This window comes from Stigmatopora nigra, chromosome 15 (genome assembly GCF_051989575.1).
Source record: "Stigmatopora nigra isolate UIUO_SnigA chromosome 15, RoL_Snig_1.1, whole genome shotgun sequence".
Classification (NCBI taxonomy): domain Eukaryota; kingdom Metazoa; phylum Chordata; class Actinopteri; order Syngnathiformes; family Syngnathidae; genus Stigmatopora; species Stigmatopora nigra.
The window spans coordinates 2556689-2578423 of NC_135522.1; the positions used below are offsets into that span (position 1 = coordinate 2556689).

Genomic DNA, 21735 nt, shown 5'->3' on the forward strand with positions numbered 1-21735 from the left:
CATATTACGATTGTGCAATTGTGGCAGCAATCTAATGATATGTAAGTACTGTTTAATATATAAGTACTGTTTAATATGCAAGTACTGTTTAATATGCAAGTACTGTTTAATATGTATGTACTGTTTAATGTTAGTACTGTTTAATATGTAAGTACTGTTTAATGTGTAAGTACTGCTTAATATCTAAGTACTGCTTAATATCTAAGTACTGTTTAATATCTAAGTACTGTTTAATATCTAAGTACTGTTTAATATCTAAGTACTGTTTAATATCTAAGTACTGTTTAATATCTAATTACTGTTTAATATCTAAGTATTGTTTAATATGTAAGTACTGTTTAATTCTAAGTACATTTGACCGGCGACCAAACGTCCGGTCAAGTTGATTTGGAGTGTCCATTTTGTCAAAAGTGACCAATACTGTATTTCCATTTGCCCCTGCAGGAGGTCGCTTCTCTCCTCCAATCTGAAACTTTGCCACTGGCCCTTTAAGAGGAGTTTGGGGGAGGGGCCGCGCTGAGCATCCTGGCTGCGGTGTTTTTGTCTGTCTGTCACTGAGCGTTCCCGGACTGAGGCGACTGGAAGGGAGGAAGGGAAGGATTTACAAAGCCGGGGACCAGGTAAGAAATGCATTCATCTTCCATTTAATTTGATCTATATTTAAAATGCAATCCGTTGAAGGCGATTGCAATTTTGTATTTTGATTTTAATATTCTTTCCCATGCAAAATACCCTTCGAAAGCTGCTAGCAGACTTGGACTTTTTGATTTTTTTTTGTTTTAAACGAAACATCGATCATACTTATTTTTTCTAAAAATCCCACTTAGATTCCGAATCGTCGTTTTAAAAAAATAATTTATAATGAGTGATCAAAAAGCAGGATTTGTTTGGTTTTCTATCCTTGCCATGTGATGAATGGGTCTCGTGCTTTCCTCAAGCTAGCATTAATAAGCCTTCATAATCATAATTAGATGCCAAAGTTAAAATGATCCATATGAAAATATGACTTTCTACTTCACGTTTCTTTTAAAATCCGTTAATTGTGTTAATCGGCAAGTAGAAAAAAATGTATATTCAGTCCATCTTTCATATTGTGTATTGTTCTGGAGGGTTATGATCCTCATTGTGTGTTGTTTGAGGAATAACTTTTTCCTTTGGAAAAGTCTCAGCATTACAGTATAATTATGACAAGCCCCCACTTAGTAATATATTACATATATTTTTTTAATAGTGCCATTACATTTTTTTCTAATGGGAATGTCCATGCAGCTGCTCAGGGGAGAGGGTGGGTCCGCGCTTTCTGCTTCTCCTCATTACTTCCAGATGTTGGTCCACTTTTTTTCCCCCAGTCTTGCCCTCAAAAAAAGTGCTCATCTGGTTTGGCCGTGGCAGTCCGGCAGTTGCCTGAGGGGGGAGGTGGTCCTCGAAAATGCCCTCCGAGAATCAATTATATTTGGATGTTTACCGATAATATGCGTGACCGGACGTTTGGTCGCCCGAACGTTTGGTCGCCCGGAAGTTTGGTCGCCGGTCAAATGTACTTAGATATTAAATAGTACTTAGATATTAAACAGTACTTAGATAGTCAACAGTACTTAGATATTGACCAGTACTTAGATATTAAACAGTACTTAGATATTAAACAGTACTTAGAAATTAAACTGTACTTAGAAATGAAACTACTTCAATATTAAACTGTACTTAGATATTAAACAGTACTTAGAAATTAAACTGTACTTCGATATTAAACTGTACTTAGATATTAAACTGTACTTAGATATTGAACAGTACTTAGATATTAAACAGCACATGGATAACATTTTGAGACCTGGTTTCAACAGTAAACTCTGTCACCATTTTACCGGCGACCAAAAGACAGACAGGCGACCAAAAGACAGACAGGCGACCAAAAGACAGGCGACCAAAAGACAGGCGACCAAAAGACAGGCGACCAAAAGACAGGCGACCAAAAGACAGGCGACCAAAAGACAGGCGACCAAAAGACAGGCGACCAAAAGACAGGCGACCAAAAGACAGGCGACCAAAAGACAGGCGACCAAAAGACAGGCGACCAAAAGACAGGCGACCAAAAGACAGGCGACCAAAAGACAGGCGACCAAAAGACAGGCGACCAAAAGACAGGCGACCAAAAGACAGGCGACCAAAAGACAGGCGACCAAAAGACAGGCGACCAAAAGACCGGCGACCAAAAGACCGGCGACCAAAAGACCGGCGACCAAAAGACCGGCGACCAAAAGACCGGCGACCAAAAGACCGACCTTCTGAATACCCTAAAACCACCCAACGGAACCCTTGACCGCCCTTGTTTTTGACTCCCTGAAATTTTGACCCTGGAATGCAGCCCATCTCGTTAAAGCAGTCGGACCCCCTCCGATGGGGGGCTGCGAAGGAATGCCGGAGCAATATAAAAAACAATTTGCACGGTGGGCCACACGCCGGCAGGACTAATGAAATGACTCCCCGGAACCCGCGTGACGGCGTCCGCTGTGTGTTGATTGCATGTCTGGAGAATGGAGCTTGTGTTCTTGTTGAACAATATCTTAGCGTTTCAATGTAGAAAGCTTTTTTTCCCTGTAATTTTACATGCAATCAAAGTGTCTTTGGGGAGTGCCTGGAGGAGGAAATACACATTTTTTTTCGTGGCAGATTTTATCAGTAAGGTTTGATCGAGATTGAGTAAAATCTGGAAAGTAAACACACTTAAAGATGTAAAAAAATTAAAAGCAGAGTTGTCCTGATGACCTGTTTTTTGCACCTGGGTTCGAATCTGGTACACCTGGTTATGACGAGCTACCTAACGAGTCCTGGCCTGATACATTTAATAGTTATTTTATCACAAAATATTAAATTTGACAATCTAATAGCGAAAAATAGTGATTTTGATCAGCTATCAAAAAGGTTTAACATGCTTATTTTGTTCTTGTTTGTTGATGAGTACCCCTATTTTTTATTATTATTTTTTAAACTTAATGATTTGCCCAATTTCCGATCACATTTATTAGAAAGTTATCCCTAATTGACGTCTACTGCCGTCAATGGCAGCAAAGTAGTTTATACAAAATAAAAGAAAACTAAAAACATTTTCTCCTTCTCCCTATTTCAATCTTTAAGGTATAATCCATGTTTCTTAAAGAGACATTGCCGCCCCTCCCATCAACCACACTTGGTCATTTGTCTCCCCTCTTGACTTTTTAAACCGCCATTATTTGGATTCCATAGCTGTTTTTAATCCAACCGTCCTGTCCAGTGTGTACTTGTGGTAGGAGTTTAAACAAATACACCAGACCATTTCAAAAACACAGGCAGATATATTGTTTACTGTCATAGAAGGACTTGGTAAATGTCTTGTAAATCGTGTTTGAGTGTTCTAAGTAGTAAGTAGATTTTCTGTATTTTATACTTGGAGATGCTAGGGTCCTCTAATTTAAAAAAAAAATACAATATCATTACACTTAGCTGGTTTTGAAGGATTAAGTTTCATTTTGGAGCAATCCCTGAAATAACATAAACACTGTTAGAACAAGAGTAAGGTTGTTGATTATTTTTTTGACACTCCAAGTTTTAAATGGCAATATGCCAAAGTTACTGTGTGGTCTAGGCAAGAACTGTGATTCATATTTTATTATTTTAGGGCAGCTAACACCAAAGTGTGGGTTTTATTGAGGGTTTTGATGTGGTAAAGTGAGTCTTTTCAAAATGGGAAACGGAACTGACAAGATCTCTGGACCAAAATGACTTCCCGTGCGACAGCGTCCAATCTCGATTGGACGAGCTTTTAATTAACTCTGCTTTGAACGAGCATCTTCCTTCCTTCTGGACTATGTCCACCCTCAAACCCCCCCCACCCCGACGACCTTTGTGGTCAGCCTCTCTGCTCGCCATCACTCTTAATCCACCCCCATTTCCAGTAAGGCGTTTTCTTCAAACAACCCAAGCTCTTGCCTTTTCTTTTTTTGGGTTTTCTTTCTTTCCGGTAACCTCTCCCTGGCCGAGTTTCCTGTCGGGATGAGCCAATGACTGGGCCTCCTGGCGTTCACGCTTCTTAAGGAGTAATGCGAGCCGTCCTGCCCCTCCATGTAAGTCCAGCCGGACCGCTCAACACTTCGCTAGCCTTTCAGTCTTGCTGTGCTTTGTCTTTTAAAAAGAAAGCAGATCATATTTTGATCATCAATTCTGATTGTGATGTCACAGCCAGAAACAATCAACAATTATGGTTATGATGTCACAACCAGAAATGATCAAGTATTCTGGTTGTGATGCCACAACCAGAATTGATGATCAACAATTCTGGTTGTAGTTCCACAACCAGAAATGATTATCAATTCTGGTTGTAACCTCACAACCAGAAATTATCAACAATTCTAGTTGTGACGTCACAACCAGAATTGATGATCATTCCTGTTGTGACGTCACAACCAGAATTGATGATCATTCCTGTTGTGACGTCACAACCAGAATTGATGATCATTCCTGTTGTGACGTCACAACCAGAATTGATGATCATTCCTGTTGTGATGTCACAACCAGAATTGATGATCATTCCTGTTGTGACGTCACAACCAGAAATGATCAACAGTTCTGGTTGTGATGTCACAACCAGAATAGGCTAAAAAATAAGTGTCAATGGCAAGTAATGTCTAGTCTTTAGTGTTGGTCCATTTATTTATTGCACTGAAATAGTCCCAGTCTGTCGGTTGTCTGCAACAGTGCCAAAAAAGTTCATTTTTCCAGTTTCAAATAGCTTGCTTGCTTCATTCACTCTAATAGTTGTACATATTAAAGATGAATTTCGCAACCCATTTATGGCAATTTGTTGTATATTCTCTCTCTTAGATAATTATTTGTAACCCTTGGAAGAAATTGGAAAGTACCCAAAAGTTCCCACCCCTTTCATACGGTATACATTTGGCTGAAGTATTATAGTACGAACGTAAAGAAAGCATCTGTTTTCCACATGGAGAGCCAGACACGGACGTCACTGCGAATAGACACGTCCCTGCTGTTGTGTAACTGCTGCCCCTTTCGTCTCGATTAAGATCATTTGTGGCCCCCGAGGAAAGAAACTTTTGACCATAAATGAGCTTCGGTAGAGAAAGATAAAGTGCCGCCTCTGTTCCTCATGAGCGTGCTCCTTTGTCCACGTATTTTTAGACGTGGAATGTGAAAATGGCGGGTGTCCTCTTGAGCCAAGACATTTTAAATTACATATTGACTTATTGTTAGCTTTTCTCGTGATCTTCTGCATGATCTTCCCTTTCTGTGAGTTTGCTTATCCATCCGGGATTCGTACTTGCTGGTGGTCTATAGTTTCCGTTTCCTAAATAATCTCATTTTCTTTCGTATCGTCACTTTTTTTTGTGCTTTTGTTTACATTCTGTTTTCCTGGGTTGGGAGGAAGTCAGTGGTTTGTTACTGTGGTCCTTTAAGGCTCCTCCCCTTTCCTGTAAAGTCGCATTAGCACCAATTAGCTAGCAAATGTCACCACCAAAGTCATTCCTGACAAATTGTCATCTTCTTATTTACCTGGCAAAACAACAGCTGTGTTTATGGGAACTGCCCCCATTTTTATGGGCCTGTATCTTTAAATATGGCTTGCACAAGAAGCTTAAATTCAGCCTATTTTGCGTTTCTAATCTTGAACATAAGATGGAGCTATTGCTTATCAGTTAGCTGAGAGTCCAAACCTGAAAACATTCTGAAACAAATGTGTAGTATATTTATTTTGGAATGTCCTTATACTTTTGAACTAGTTGTGAGAGTTAGCTTGAATGGTTGGGAGTCTCATGCTGCTCTGTGATTGGCTGGTAAGCTATACAGGGTCATGTATATCTGTTGACAGATATAAATATACATTTCAAGTTGGTTTAGCAAGTGGTTAGTGTGTTGGCCTCACAGCTTTGGGGTCCTGGGTTCAAGTCCAGGTCAGTCCACTTGTGTAGAGTTTGCATGTTGTACTCGGGCCTTGTGCGGGTTTTCTATGGGTACTCCAGTTTCCTCCCACATTCCTAAAACAGGCATTGTAGGCTGATTGGACACTCAGAATTGCCCTTAGCTATGAGTGATTGGTTGTCTGTCTTGTCGTGACCTGTGATTGGCTGGCCATCAATTCAGGTTGACCCTGGAGACAGCTAGGATTGGCTTCAGCACCCCCAGCGACCTTAATGTTCAGAACATGAGATGAGATGAGAAGTTGGTAGAAGTTTAGTTACAGTCATCACATTGTCTTTGTTGGCTTTTGAGTGCGAATCAGGATCCAAAATGGTTAGATTCCTGGAAATCAAGACATCAAACCCACTTTAGTGTCGGCACGCCGGTCCCAAAAGACACTTGGGGAACTATTTGTTTGTTTTGAGGTGCCGAGCACTGGCGGCGGACATGCCGTCTGTCTTCCGCCGAGATACCCTGCCTCAGTTTTTCTATTAGAACCAGCTGTGGAACCGAGGGCCTTGCATGAATGGCTCTTTGTGAGTTGCAGGTTTGACGCCCTTTCGGTGCCTTTGACGTGACATGATGACGACAACGGGGTTTGTTACGATCTTTGGATAAGTTCACGGAAATTGACGTTGTCCAAATATGTATGTATGTACAATTTAAAAGCATGCTCTTTGTTTTTTTTTTTGAATTGGAAACCCACGTTTTAACAAATGAAACTGTACAATTCAGCTACCAAAACCCACAGTGAAAACAGAGGTCGAATTTATCATCCTGAAGTACACGGTGGTAAACTGAACCGCGCCACTTGGTGGAAATTCGCTTTGTGGCTAGCGGCCTTGGCCTGATCTACCAAGGTGAACTTGTGCAGCTGTTCAAAGAAAACATTTGGCAATCGCGCCGCCACAGCCTCCCGCCGCGAGGAGGAGATGCTCGGTGGACTTTGACCGAATGCTTTATCCTTTCCAAGTTTTTGTGTCTCTTGCAGTGACTGGAATTTTGTAGGCGTATAGTGTGTTTATGAAATACAGTAATCCCTTCATTATCGTGGTTCATGTAGACCAGACATGGCCGCGATAAAGGAAAAAACGCAAAGTAGCATCACCCCTATTTAAAAATGTTTAATATCTAAGTGCTGTTTAATAACTAAATACTGTTTAATATCTATGTGCTGTTTAATATCTAAGTAATGTTTAATATCTAAGTACTGTTTAATATCTATGTGCTGTTTAATATCTAAGTAATGTTTATTATCTAAGTAATGTTTAATATCTAAGTACTGTTTAATATCTAAGTAATGTTTAATATCTAAGTAATGTTTAATATCTAAGTACTGTTAAATATCCAAGTACATTTAATCAGCGACCAAAAGACTGGCGACCAAAAGACTGGCGACCAAAAGACTGGCGACCAAAAGACTGGCGACCAAAAGACTGGCGACCAAAAGACTGGCGACCAAACGTCCAGGGTATCGGCTTATCCTCAAAATTGGGTGACTTGAACTCGGGTGCACAAATATGTGATTGCAACAACGCAAACAATGGTTTTAATGAGCACCTACTTCTATCTTTCTCAGCAAATTTTGCCATTTTTCAACCAACTTGGGCTAAAATATCCTTCTTATTTTCGACAGGTGCCGGCTTAAGAAAGCAGAAGACGGGAGGTAGTCGGAGGAGACCGGCAAGGAGCGGCCCCCCGTCGTTGCGGGTAAGAAATGGAAAATTTTGCCCTTCTATTCATTCAAAAACTGTGGGATATTGGGTAGAAAAAAACGTACCGATGTTGCTAGTTCTCATTTTGCGATGTCATTCTTTGTAATGGCAACATTGCTGAGTTGGAGTTCTTCAGAGCAGAGATAACTTAGAGAATTTTAAATGATTCTTCAGGGTGGTCTCGATATTTTTTGAGAGAATCTGTAGGATAAAGCTAAATAACATAGTGTAGATACGTATCAGCAAGTGTAGGAGTGCTGCTGTCAATGCACTGCGGTAGGGCAAATATGTCATGAGGCTATTCTGGTGAGAGTCTGGATTTGTGACGTTCAGCAGATGAGCTTCATCTTCAACACGCTAGCGAGGCTTTTAATCATAAAGGCATGCAGGAGAGGAGTTAGCGACGTCCATTAAATGTGGCATGTAAAATGCACTGGAAGAGATCACAGTCGGGGGGAGTGGAGATGAACTTTTGGTCATTTTGTGAGGCCCGATAAAGTAAGTTAGGATTATAGTTGTAAACAGAATCTATAGACTTTATTTGCCTTTTAAAAATGCTCTAAAATAATTTTATTTAAGTTTTTAAAAGAGATTTTTTTAAATAAATGAATCAGAATATTTGCTGTTTTTATTAGCTTTATTCACTGTATTTCATTGATTAAAATGTAAAGATTAGAGTAAATATTAAATGTTTTTTAAAGTAAAAATATTTTAAATCTAAAACTATTTACTTTTTCACTCACTTTAGAAAAATCACAAATCTGTTTATTAATTATTAAAAATGTTTACTCAAATTTTATTTTTTATTGTAAATACATTGAAATTGAATATTTAAATGAAATAAAACAAACTGTTTATATTATAAATACATTATAAAATAGAACATTTACATAAAATTAAACAAACTGTTTAAATTATAAATACATTTTACAATAGAACATTTAAATAAAATAAAACAAACTGTTTATATTATAAATACATTATAAAATAGAACATTTAAGTTAAATAAAACAAATAAAACAAACTTTATTATAAATGCATGAAAAAATAGAACATTTAAATTAAATAAAACAAATAAAACAAACAGTTTTTATTATAAATGCATTAAAAAGTAGAACATTTAATTAAAATAAAACAAACAAACAAAAATATGAATAGAATCTTTGCTAACAGGCTCAAAAAGTGGATTTAGACAAACTTTAATATCAATAAATTATTTATGAACTGTCAAAAAAACTGTCAATCTATCAGTGGATTAATTTTGACAACCTAGTTATCATAAATAACTACCAAAACTAACAAAACAAGACCAAAAAATGAATTTGATAGTCGCTAGGCAGAGGACAACATTTCTTCAGTGGATTACGCAGAAAAGCGACAGTTTATTATGACGCTGGGGGCCCTTGAATTACAATTTACATTCCAACGGGGGCGACGTAAACCAATTGGCGTGAAATGTCTTTTTTCCTAGGTGTGAATTTAAACCTGAAAGGCTGTTTGTTTATATACATACGTACGATTGGCTGGCGACCAGTCGACGCTGCAAACGCAAAAAGCCCAACTGCCGAAAGGCAACTTGGACTCGTGTGAATATGCTCTCACGTCTCCACGCTACGTTAACTCTTTATGTTATGCTCTTTTTCCCGTTTTGGTAATAGCGTCAACGTCAGATTGCGTCGTAATTGACAGTTGTGGCTTTTTATTTTGCAACTAAAGAGTGTTAATTTACCAAATTATGGCTGTTTAAAAAATTGGATGTTAAAAATGTATTTATGGTTGACAAATACGAAGTAAATACAAAGCATAACATAAAACATTAAGACCTACATACTGTATTGATTGCATTTTTGTAGAATATAAAAGACAAAAAAATACAACAGTATTTAATTTACTATTATTAATTATTTGGATCATTTTTTTATGCAGAAATAAATTGATACATTCATTAAATGTTCTAAAAACCCAAATAAAACTTTTAAAACCATTAAATATTAACAAAAAAAATAACTATTACTACTATTATGTCATTTTAAAGCAAAAATAAAATGATAAATTCATCAAATGTTAATAAAAAGCTAAATAAAACCTTTAAACCTTTACATTCATTATTACTATTCTATCATTATGTCAATTTTAATGCAAAAATACAATTATACATTCATCAAATATGAATAAAAAAACAAAATAAAACCTTTAAAACCATCAAATAGGAATAAAAAAACAAAATAAAACCTTTAAAACCATCAAATATGAATAAAAACCAAAATAAAATCATTAAAACCATCAAATATGAATAAAAACCAAAATAAAACCTTTAAAACTTCAGCCTTATCATTACTATTATATCACTATATCATTTTTAATAGAGAAATTAAATCAAACATTCATCAAATGTTAATACAAAATAAAAATCTTTAATATTACAGTACTCTAATCCACTCTGCTCTACTGTCTTGCTTAGATTCAAATGATAAAATAGATGCAGCCACTTTTAAAACAAAAGGCCTTTTTCCTTACTTTCAAAGTAGCTCATTCCAATTCCAATTTTCTATAGCAAACATGAAAACAAAGACTTTCATTTAGCCATAAATGACTCCATTTTCTTGTCTAAGAGGAGGCTCAATTCAGTGAGAACAAGCCGTCTCTGTTAGCGTGTCATCTCAATGGAACTCTTAGTGCGCACTTAGCTTGCGCATCGGGGGGGGGGGGCGTGTCTTGCCGTGGGCGTATAAAAATATATATATATTTTTATTTTTTTTAGGCGCTGATGTGGGAAAAATGAGATGAAAGTTTTTGTGTCTCCAAAATTGAGGATGTTTGGCTGCCTGGCCACACACTCTAAAATTATATCTCATAAACTGTCCCCTGTCAAATCCGCCCTCTCGCACGCACTAACATTCACTCACACACATGTACATACTCCCTTTTTTTGTGTACCGTATTTTCACGACTATAAGGCGCACTTAAAAGTCTGGAATTTTCTACAAAATAGACAGGGCGCCTTATAATCCAGTGTAGTTAATATATGGAAAAAAAATTAAATGTCTCGTTCATTGAGGGTGCGCCTTATAATGCAGTGCGCCTTATAGTTGTGCAAATACAGTATATATTTTGCTGTACAAATGTATATGCAATTGTTACGTTTTCTTCAAAATAGACAAGGCGCCTTATAATCCAGTGTACTATATATATGGAAAATAAAATAAAATGTCATTCATTGACAGTGCGCCTTATAGTTGTGAAAATACAGTATATATTTTGCTGTACAAACTTATATGCAAGTCTTACGTTTCTTCAAAATAGACAGGGCGCCTTATAATCCAGTGCGCTTTATATATGGAAAATAAAATAAAATGTCATTCATTGACAGTGCGCCTTATAATGCAGTGCGCCTTATAGTTGTGAAAATACAGTATATATTTTGCTGTACAAACTTATATGCAAGTCTTACGTTTTCTTCAAAATAGACAGGGCGCCTTATAATCCAGTGTACTATATATATGGAAAATAAAATAAAATGTCATTCATTGACAGTGCGCCTTATAATGTGGTGCACCTTATAGTTGTGAAAATACAGTATATATTTTGCTGTACAAACGTATATGCTTCCACCTTAAGGATTAGAAAGGGTTTAAAAAATCTGCCTTTTTAAAATATATTTAAGCATTGATAGTAATGGACATTCAAGCCATTTATCTATTTAATTTAATTAATTTAAAACAAAATACTTCAATTTTACCCAGCTTCCTATGAAGATTTCAACATTTCAGTCTTTCGACCAATCGAGTGGCATAGTTTATGTAACTAGCGCCAACTAGTGTCAAAGCTGAGAATTGTAAGAGAATATAGACTGAACTTAAGATTCTCATGTGACATTCAATGATATTTAACATCATTTATTCCACTTTAACCAGCCACGTATAAGCTCAAACATTGCTCTGACAGTTTTATTCCACTTTGGGAATAGATCCAGCCAAAACCGCTTGACTTTTATTCTTGATTGTGACTATTCCACATCACTATTGAGTCTTTATATCTATTTGCCATCACACATTTTGCCGTCTTCATAAATCCTGCTTATGAAAAGTGAAAAGTCATCCAAATCATAGCAGAGAAGACAAATTCCACTTTGAACACGTCTTCCAATCCGCTTGGCCGACCTATCAGACCAATAAAATTCAGGGCAGGAACTGTCTCGCATTTAAACGACTTCACATGAGGCAGGCGTTAGTTAGGTTGTCGTTGAAAGTCAAAATGGCTTCCCTTATGTGGCTTTGTGTTTGTTAGGACGTGTTGGTATGAGTGGCCGATCAAGGACGTCGATAAGAGGGAATTGTAGGCAGACATTAAACTGACTGTGGGACATACCAAGTGCATTGAGTCAGCATTTCCAAGTGTCCTACTTTTCGACAGCCACTCAGCACAAGCAAAAGTTGCATTAACCAGGGTTGCCAGATAGGGAAACAGTCTCCAACATAAAATGTTCCGCGTTTGATTAAAAAGTAGCCTAATTTTCAAGCTCAGGTTCTTAATATAACTCTATTTTTGTATTTTAACCAGGAGATGTTTTGTATAGAAGTATTATGGCAGATGTAGAAATGGTTAGTTGATAAATGAGTCATTTGGATATATTAATGTTGGGAAATGACCATAAAATGACAAGTTTGACAATGTTTGAGAGACTTGATTCTGAAGTGCATTCTGGGAAAAGTATTTGCAGTATTTTATGACATTTGTTGTACGAATACGAAACAAAACCTATTTTTAAGGCATTGCTAGGAGTATTATTTTCTACTATTTGTAATTATATTTAGTTTAGCCAAATTTTATTGGGTGGACATACAAGTTTAACTATTAAAAAGCAGGCAAAAAAGCTTCCAAATCCCCAAATTTAGTCAAAATAACCCAAATTTCATCTTTTCAAGAGTTCATTCTTAAGTGCATTCCGAGTTAAGTATTTTTCATGACCGATAAATTGGTGTGAAAACAAATTTGCCAAAATACGACCAACAAAACCTATTTTAATATCATTACCAAAAAAAAATATTTTCTTCAATTAGCCAAAATGACTTAATCGTGCAACTTAGCCAAATTTCACTGTTAAACATACAATTTTAACGCTAAAAACAGGCAAAATAGCTCCTTCTGACCTCCAAATTTCATCAAAAACACCCCAAACTTCACCTAACCATCCCAATACATTTCCCCCACGACAAATCACCCAATCTGGCAACACTTCCTGAAATTTTTTAACAACAAGTACATCCATAACAGTCATTCCCCGCATCATCCCACCGTATCAGTCCCAACTCTGACACCCACATATCAGCTTCCAGTTAAATATTACATCCCCAATGCCTCAAGCAGTTAATTTTTGCCAAGCTTACAAACAACGGTGGAACACTCGGTGGTGTGTTTTTTGTACAAAACACATCACAGTCCTGCCCAATTAGCCCAAAGAACTCATGATCATCAACTGACCTCGGGACAAACGTTGGTTTAATGCAGTGGAAACGAAACTAGGAGAAAAAAATGAGAAGGAAAAAGCATAGAAGCGAGTATACCCTGATTTCATGTGCGCCGACCATTCCTAATAAGGCTGTAAGTCTCCAAGCTCTGTCCTAGAATTGCCTGCCAGGAAACTTTTCCCCTGTAACGCTTCTTCTGGACTTAGATGAAGAAGAGAAACAAACATGGAGCAGACGATGGTGACCCTAAAGTAGGATAAAATTAACCCAGGGAGGCAGACAGTATTTATACACTAATATTGTAACGAAAAAAAATCCACAAATCACTGTAGCTGTTTATTGGGTAGTGCTAATGTACTTTTTTCTCGTTAAAACAGCGGTAGGGAGAATTTATACCTCTATAGGAGTAATTAACACACGCTTGTGAAGCGTGCCGTAGATTTTGCAGTCAACGGAAAGGTTAACGTTGTCAAAAAACTCAAAATAGGAGTATTTTTGCTAGCCAGTTAGCGTATTTTACGGATAATAATATTTTTTATAGTGTTTGGCTTGGCCTGCAATTTATCCTGAAGTACTACTCGTATAAATATGTATATCTATATATTTTTTGTTCACTCTGATTGCTAACAATGTTGTTTTTTTTTCTAGGCTAAATAGTAGTTATCCCAAAAACTATTAACTATAACATTAACTGGAGGCCTATTTTACTATTACTTTCCTAATGTAGTATTATTTTATTGTGTAATAGTTGGTATTTTTTCTGATTATTTAAAAAAGTAACCCCCAAAAATGCACTTTGTATATTTTTTGGGCATTATTTGGCTAGTGCGACTTATACTCAGGTGACAACGACTTGGATTTTATTTTAAACTCATTTTAATGTCAGTGATGGCAGTAGACATCCAATTTAAATTATATTCATGGACGAAATATCAGTATTCAGCTTGTAAATTCCCAAAATAAGTATTAAGAACATCTAAAAAACCACCACGATTTATTTATGAATGGGAAAAAAACTTGCTTTTGATCCCCTTTCAGCAACAAAGTTTTAATTACTGCTGTTAATGTACTTCATTATTTTTCTGTTTTCTCCAGGTGAGAGCGAGCAGGTGAAGATCTGAACGCATCCTCCCTGAAATGGCTCAAGTACTGCATATGGACGCCGGCTTCCCAGGTACATTTCATCTCCCCGTTGTTAACACTCCATTGTTCAGTAGATCTAAAAACCCGAACAAATACCCCATTCTTCAACCTCCCGACTCGCAAAAACAACCCATACTTGATCCCATTTTCTCCAGTCTGAGCCCAAGATTAGACTGCAATTTTCATTTGTTTAAAATCCATTTCCTTCCGCCGCAGGGAAGCTGAGCTCCCCGGCCGGCCCCTCCCTCCACGCCAAGGATCAGGAGGCGCCCTACTCTGTGGAGACCCCCTACGGCTACCGCCTGGACTTGGACTTCCTCAAATACGTCAATGATATCGAGAAGGGCAACACCATCCGGAAGGTCCCAGTCCAAAGACGGCCACGTTACGGCTCGCTGCCTCGCGGTAGCTACGGCTATAGCGGCTCCTGGTGGACCTCCACGGAATCCCTATGCTCCAACGCTAGTGTAGACAGTCGCCATTCCTCGTTTTCCTACTGCGCTCCGGGCTACCACACCACGCACAGGCCTAACTTCAGCGCCGCCCGAGTGGAGAAGACTTTACTGGATGCACGAAGGAAATTGGAAGAAGAGAAAGAAGGAAGAAGGTTCTCTAACTTGGGGAGTATGCATAGTAGCATGGTGGGCTCTAATACTTCGATCAGTAGCGCCCATAGCTTCAACCGCGCCCATGGTGGTGGCGGTGGAGGCGGCGGAACCTTCACTCCCATGAGTTCGGGTCTATCTACCCCAGTAACGCCCACTCCAGCTCACTTGCAGAATGTCCGGGAGCAAATGGCGGCCGCCCTCAGGAAAATCCGGGATCTAGAAGAGCAAGTTAAGACCATTCCAGTCCTCCAGGTGAAGATTTCCGTCCTCCAGGAAGAGAAACGGCAACTCAGCGTCCAACTCAAGAGTCAGAAGTTCTTAGGACACACTATGGGATTCAATCGAGGTAGGAGTAGAGGAGAATTGTACATTGATATCCCAGAAGAAGAAGCTAGTGCTGGAAGTAAGCCCGAAAAAGAGCTGTTGGAGGGCTCTAAACAAGACTCGGGATGCGAGATTGAGGATACAGTCATCGTGGCTGGAGCTAGACCGGAAGCCAAGCGAGAGTTGCGGACCATCGGAGTTGGCCCGGAGGTGGAGAAGAATAGTCGTCAGGTAGGGGTTGGCGTTCGGGAAGTAGATTTGGGACTCCTCCCAGAGGCTGAGGCGTTGAAGAACCAAGTGCTTCATCTGGAGGCTCAGCTGAAAAGTATGGCGGAGGAGTTGCGGGCTGTGCAGCTCCCACCGACGTCCACCCAGGGGGAGGATGGAGACGGGCCTAGGGCTGAGCACCCGGTGATGGCTACCACTGTTGGATGGCAGGATCTCCAGGAAGGCAACCTGCAGACCGTGGTCAGCTTTGCGCAAAAGTCCCCGCACAGGGAACAGAGAACTGTTGGTATCCAAGTGTATACACTGGAACAGCCTACCGTGGTGGAGGTGGGGACTCTGCTTCGAGCGGTTAGCTGCAGCACCCCGTCGGCGTCCTTAGATGGCAACCACAGAGGACAAAGCCATGGGTCCTCCGCAGGTAAGGGAATAAGTCTTTCTTACGGTAGTGCAAATTATTTTTTTCTCAGCACAATGTCAATGATTTAAATTGTTTTTTCGGTGTTTCAGAATCTAACGTTGGGTTGCCTGTTGCCGTCTGCTCCAAGCAAGTACGTGACATCTTGAAGAGTGAATTGTCCACATCCGTCCCCGTGTCTAAACCCGTCGTCACACTTGGCAAGGGAGGCGATCTGATGGAGTCGGGTCGCTCGAAAGAGGACGAAAGTGCAGTGACGTATCAAGAAAGCCACCGCTCAGGTAATACGTTGTTTATGCTGTTCGACGGTCATCGTTCTACTGTGTTGAAACCGAGCTATTGAATGTTTTTGTGCAGTTTCGTCTCCCGAATCGTCTCTGAGGTCCATCATGAAGCGAAAAGCAGAAGGAGAACCAGGCTCTCCTTCCACCAAGAAAAATCTTCAGTTCATTGGCGTCAATGGAGGGTATGAAAGCTACCGATCATTTAATTATTGAAGCTCCACAGACAGAAAATTCTGTATATTTATTTTGCAATTGAGAGGATTGCTTTGTCCACCCACAGTTACGAATCAACGTCGTCAGAAGACAGCAGCAGTTCGGACGAAGAGAGCGACTCTAGCGAGTATCACGAAGCCAGGGAAAAACTTCCCGAGACTGCCGCCGACCACCAGCAATCTACCCGGCCACTACAGGGTGAACAACAACGTACAACCGGCGGACGGGAGACAGAGTTCGCTACCACGGACAAATCCCCACAAGCGCCGGCGACCCAAGTTCTAGAAGTTCCCCCCCAGACGTTGGTGAACACTTGGGCTTCCCAGGAAAGTACCAATCCCCCGACGTCCACCAGCACTGATTTTAAGTCGCCCGTGACCTTGAGTCCAGAGGCCACCGAGCAGGAGACGGACACTCCGGCTTCCGTCACGCCAGAAACGGAGTCGACATCTGTGAGTGTCCCCACGAATCAAATCAGGTAAGCGTGAACAAGTGCTTTGTGGAGTGGAAAAAATGTAATGGCAGATGATCATCATATGTGTACTTTGTTATAATTCCAGGTTAGAACTAAGTGACAGCCTGATGTCGGCGCTTGGTGAACTTCAGAAGGCTCTCGGGGAGCCCAACGCTTTCACTCAGCAAAGAGCGGTACGTTTTATTGTTGTTTGTTAGGATTAAGACCGGACGTTTGGTCACCAGTCTTTTGGTTGCTGGTCAAATGTACTTAGATATTAAGCAGTACTTAGATATTAAACACTACTTAGATATTAAACACTACTTGGATATTAAACACTACTTAGATATTAAGCACTACTTAAATATTAAACACTACTTAGATATTAAACACTACTTAGATACTAAACACTACTTGGATATTTAACAGTACTTGGATATTAAACAGCACTTAGAAATTAAACAGTACTTAGATATTAAACAGCGCTTAGATATTAAATAGTACTTAGATATTAAACACTACTTAGATATTAAACAGTACTTAGATATTAAACAGTACTTAGATATTAAACAGTACAACAAAGCAATGCTATAATAATGAACTTGTCTTTAATCACATGCTTTAAAAATTGTACAATTTTTAAAAAACACTTTGCAAAGTATTTTGGAATGCAGTTTTATATGTATTTTACTAGCAAAACATCATCATTTGGGTGCAAATGTCAAATGACTTTTTTAACAATGTCCTGTTGGTGTCTCCATTTAGAGAGAAGCCTACACCACCGTGCTGCAAGAATGGCTTCGTGTCTCCTGCCACAAAGCGGCTGACGCCACGGCGGTCCGGGCCTACGTGGAGGCCTTCGCCGCCATCTCCCCTCAATTGCTGGAGTTCATCATCAACATGTCGGACGGGAACGGCAACACGGCGTTGCATTACACCGTCTCGCACTCCAACTTCCCTGTGGTGAAACTGCTGCTCGACACTGGTGAGTTGCCATTTAATCACTCCGACGTACCTTCGCTTTTCCTCACTGAGTCATGAATGTCACCATGTCAGGTCTTTGCAACGCCGACAAGCAGAACAAAGCGGGATACACGGCCATCATGCTCACAGCTCTGGCAGCTTTTCACTCGGACGGCGACCTCCAAGCTGTCTTGCAGCTTTTACGCACGGGGGATGTCAACGCCAAGGCCAGCCAAGTACGTAATGTTAGCTTCATTCTGTAATCGTCTTTTTCCAACTGTAAAAACAAACATCAATTTCATTGTTATGCCAGCTTTAATGTAAAATGATATTGTGGAAATGTTTAGTGAGTTTACCTAATCCAGCGACCGTTTTTGTGCGACAGGCCGGCCAGACGGCGTTGATGCTGGCCGTCAGCCACGGACGGGGCGACATGGTGCGAGCCCTCCTGTCCTGCGGTGCCCAAGTCAACGTCCGTGACGAAGATGGCTCTACGGCGCTCATGTGCGCCTGTGAACATGGCCATGTGGACATTGTACGCCAGCTCCTGTCAGTCCCGGGCTGTGACGTGACTATCACCGATAACGTAAGTCGAGTTGACATACGTTTGTTTGTCTTTGATTCGCCAAAAGTCTTCCCCCATTGACGCCATCTGCATGTGTTTCAGGACGGCAGCACAGCGCTCTCCATTGCCCTGGAGGCTAGCCAAAACGACATCGCCGTACTCCTCTACGCTCACCTCAACTTCGCCAAGCCGCCTTCGCCTGTAAGCTCTCAAACATACATTTGTAGATGATGTCACACTTTGGACTAGAAGTGAACTATACTTAGTCTATTTTAAAGAAAAAATGTTACTACAGTAAGGCTTATTTTTCTTAAAAACATAGCTTTACTATACTGTGTTACCATAGAGTGTTTTTTGGTTAGGGTTAGGGTTAAAAATTAAGTGGTTAGGGTTAGGGTTAAAAATGAAGGGTTAGGCCCCTACCTTCATTTTTTAACTCTAACCCTTTATTTTTAACTCTAACCCTAACCCTTTATTTTTTAACCCTAACACTTCATTTTTTAACTCTAACCCTAACCGTTAGGGTTAGAGTTAAAAAATGAAGTGTTAGGGCAGCTTCATTTTTTAACTCTAACCCTAACCGTTATGTTTAGAGTTAAAAAATGAAGTGTTAAGGTTAAAAAATAAAGGGTTAGGGTTAGAGTTAAAAATAAAGGGTTAGAGTTAAAAAATGAAGTGTTAGGGATAAAAAATAAAGGGTTAGGGTTAGAGTTAAAAATGAAGTGTTAGGGTTAGGGTTAAAAAATGAAGTGTTAGGGTTAGGGTTAAAAAATGAAGGGTTAGGGTGTTTTTACTTCGACAAAAGCCTTACTATAGTCACCTGGGTTAGGTTCCATCATACTCCACAAGCCTTTGGATGATGTGTTGGAATGAAAGTCTTGCAGTAATAGAAATACCTGGGGTTGACAGCAAAAGGGTGCAATCACTTATCTGTAGAAAAAAAAAGATTTTAGTTAATATGCTTAACTTAATTTCACCCCAACAATTCTTCCCTCTTTTCAGGTTTCACCGAAATCTCCTCTGTTGGGCTCCTCCTCTTCTTCTCCTGCTGGTGATCCAAAATGAAAGCCTGCAACTCATCAATAAAAACAAACAACTGACAAGCAACACTGTCCTAATCAGCCGCCTACTGTGTTTTAGTTAGTTGTTGTATACTACCAGCAACTCCACTAAACCATATGTGCTTTTTTTAAACAAAAAAAACTGCCAGCTGTGTGGAATAAATAACAAAAACTTAACTTACCTTTTGTTGTTAAGTGTCCTTGGCGAGTTGCATCCACTTTTTCCTCACCACCGCAACTCTTTTATTCATATTTATACACCAAATGTAGTCTATTTTTGATAAGTTTTCCTTCCTTAATCTAATTTACCTCAGGATGACTTTGTTTTTTGTTGTTTTTTTTGCACCAGCTAACAGACAAATAGAAATCATATGAAGGTACGGGAACGTTTGTGTTTTTTTCATACGAATTTTAAGAAAAATGGACAAAGTACGAAGTATGAAGGAAAAGTAATTGACTGATTTGGTTAAACTTAGTCAAGTATGTCTAAGAATTTCTATGTCCAATTGGTAGCTATCACAGCGAAAAAGTATTTGCCTTTGTTGTTGACGTTTGAAGTACTTTTTAACCCCGCTGTAAGAGTGTTTTACTTTTAAAAAGGTGTTTATTTACGTAAACATCTATCTTTTTATACACGTAGAGCCTTTAAGACCACGCCTACTTTATGTAATCGCACAGCTCTTACTTAAGCTTTTCTGTTATGAAGAGTTATGAACAATGTTTTTGACTGTTTCTTGCATATTTTTGAAGAACTATTAAATATGTTCCGCACTGTTTGTGTTGTTTATTTACTGTTGAAGTATTTGGTATGGTTTTGTTGTTTTATTTTCATGTTTTGTTTGTCACTTGACATGGTCTTTTTTAAAGACGAAACAACATATTATAGTAAGGCTTTTTATCGCCAAAAACGACATAGTATAGTAAGGCTTTTCGTCTTCAAAAACGACATAGTATAGTTAGGCATTTTGTCTCAAAAAACGACATAGTATAGTAAGGCTTTTTTTTCTTAAAAAACGACATAGTATAGTAAGGCTTTTTTTCTTAAAAAACGACATAGTATAGTAAGGCTTTTTTTCTTAAAAAACGACATAGTATAGTAAGGCTTTTTTTCTTAAAAAACGACATAGTATAGTAAGGCTTTTTTTCTTAAAAAACGACATAGTATAGTAAGGCTTTTTATCGCCAAAAATGACATAGTATAGTAAGGCTTTTTATCTCAAAAAACGACATAGTATAGTAAGGCTTTTTATCTTAAAAAACGCCATAGTATAGTAAGGCTTTTTTTCTTAAAAAACGACATAGTATAGTAAGGCTTTTTTTCTTAAAAAACGACATAGTATAGTAAGGCTTTTTTTCTTAAAAAACGACATAGTATAGTAAGGCTTTTTTTTCTTAAAAAAACGACATAGTATAGTAAGACTTTTTATCTCAAAAAATGACATAGTATAGTAAGGCTTTTTTTTCTTAAAAAACGACATAGTATAGTAAGGCTTTTTATCTCAAAAAACGACATAGTATAGTAAGGCTTTTTTTTCTTAAAAAACGACATAGTATAGTAAGGCTTTTTATCTCAAAAAAAACGACATAGTATAGTAAGGCTTTTTTTCTCAAAAAACGACATAGTATAGTAAGGCTTTTTTCCTTAAAAAACGACATAGTATAGTAAGGCTTTTTTTCTTAAAAAACGACATAGTATAGTAAGGCTTTTTTTCTCAAAAAACGACATAGTATAGTAAGGCTTTTTTTCTTAAAAAACGACAAAGTATAGTAAGGCTTTTTTTCTTAAAAAACGACATAGTATAGTAAGGCTTTTTTTCTTAAAAAACGACATAGTATAGTAAGGCTTTTTATCGCCAAAAATGACATAGTATAGTAAGGCTTTTTATCTCAAAAAACGACATAGTATAGTAAGGCTTTTTTTTCTTAAAAAACGACATAGTATAGTAAGGCTTTTTTTTCTTAAAAAACGACATAGTATAGTAAGGCTTTTTTTCTCAAAAAACGACATAGTATAGTAAGGCTTTTTTTCTTAAAAAACGACATAGTATAGTAAGGCTTTTTTTCTTAAAAAACGACATAGTATAGTAAGGCTTTTTATCGCCAAAAATGACATAGTATAGTAAGGCTTTTTTTCTTAAAAAACGACATAGTATAGTAAGGCTTTTTTTCTTAAAAAACGACATAGTATAGTAAGGCTTTTTTTCTTAAAAAACGACATAGTATAGTAAGGCTTTTTTTCTTAAAAAACGACATAGTATAGTAAGGCTTTTTATCGCCAAAAATGACATAGTATAGTAAGGCTTTTTATCTCAAAAAACGACATAGTATAGTAAGGCTTTTTTTTC

At 38.4% G+C, this 21735-nt stretch overlaps 1 protein-coding gene and 1 long non-coding RNA gene across 2 annotated transcripts; one reads left to right on the forward strand and one right to left on the reverse strand.

Annotated features, from left to right (window-relative positions):
• The first annotated feature begins 461 nt into the window (after positions 1 to 461).
• Positions 462 to 20166, forward strand: kank2 (KN motif and ankyrin repeat domains 2). Its single transcript, XM_077734792.1, has 13 exons — positions 462 to 620; positions 7586 to 7659; positions 14228 to 14306; positions 14492 to 15853; positions 15943 to 16131; positions 16208 to 16316; positions 16415 to 16825; positions 16908 to 16995; positions 17567 to 17786; positions 17858 to 18000; positions 18150 to 18350; positions 18432 to 18530; positions 19332 to 20166. The coding sequence occupies exons 3-13, from the start codon at positions 14270 to 14272 to the stop codon at positions 19392 to 19394; spliced, it is 2922 nt and encodes a 973-aa protein (XP_077590918.1). The 5' UTR covers positions 462 to 620; positions 7586 to 7659; positions 14228 to 14269; the 3' UTR covers positions 19395 to 20166.
• On the reverse strand, positions 18127 to 19273 carry LOC144208779 (uncharacterized). Its single transcript, XR_013328920.1, has 3 exons — positions 19150 to 19273; positions 18344 to 18537; positions 18127 to 18274 (listed from the first exon to the last, which is right to left on the reverse strand). It is a non-coding gene; the product is annotated as an uncharacterized LOC144208779 (long non-coding RNA).
• Positions 20167 to 21735: the final 1569 nt, after the last annotated feature.

Excerpts from the sequence above, each read along its gene's own strand:
- kank2 (XM_077734792.1), top strand. The coding sequence starts at position 14,270 with ATGGCTCAAGTACTGCATATGGACGCCGGCTTCCCAG. Across the intron at positions 16,826-16,907 it reads GTCCCCACGAATCAAATCAG|GTTAGAACTAAGTGACAGCC; the intron begins GTAAGCGTGAAC and ends TTATAATTCCAG. Across the intron at positions 18,531-19,331 it reads TCGCCAAGCCGCCTTCGCCT|GTTTCACCGAAATCTCCTCT; the intron begins GTAAGCTCTCAA and ends CCCTCTTTTCAG.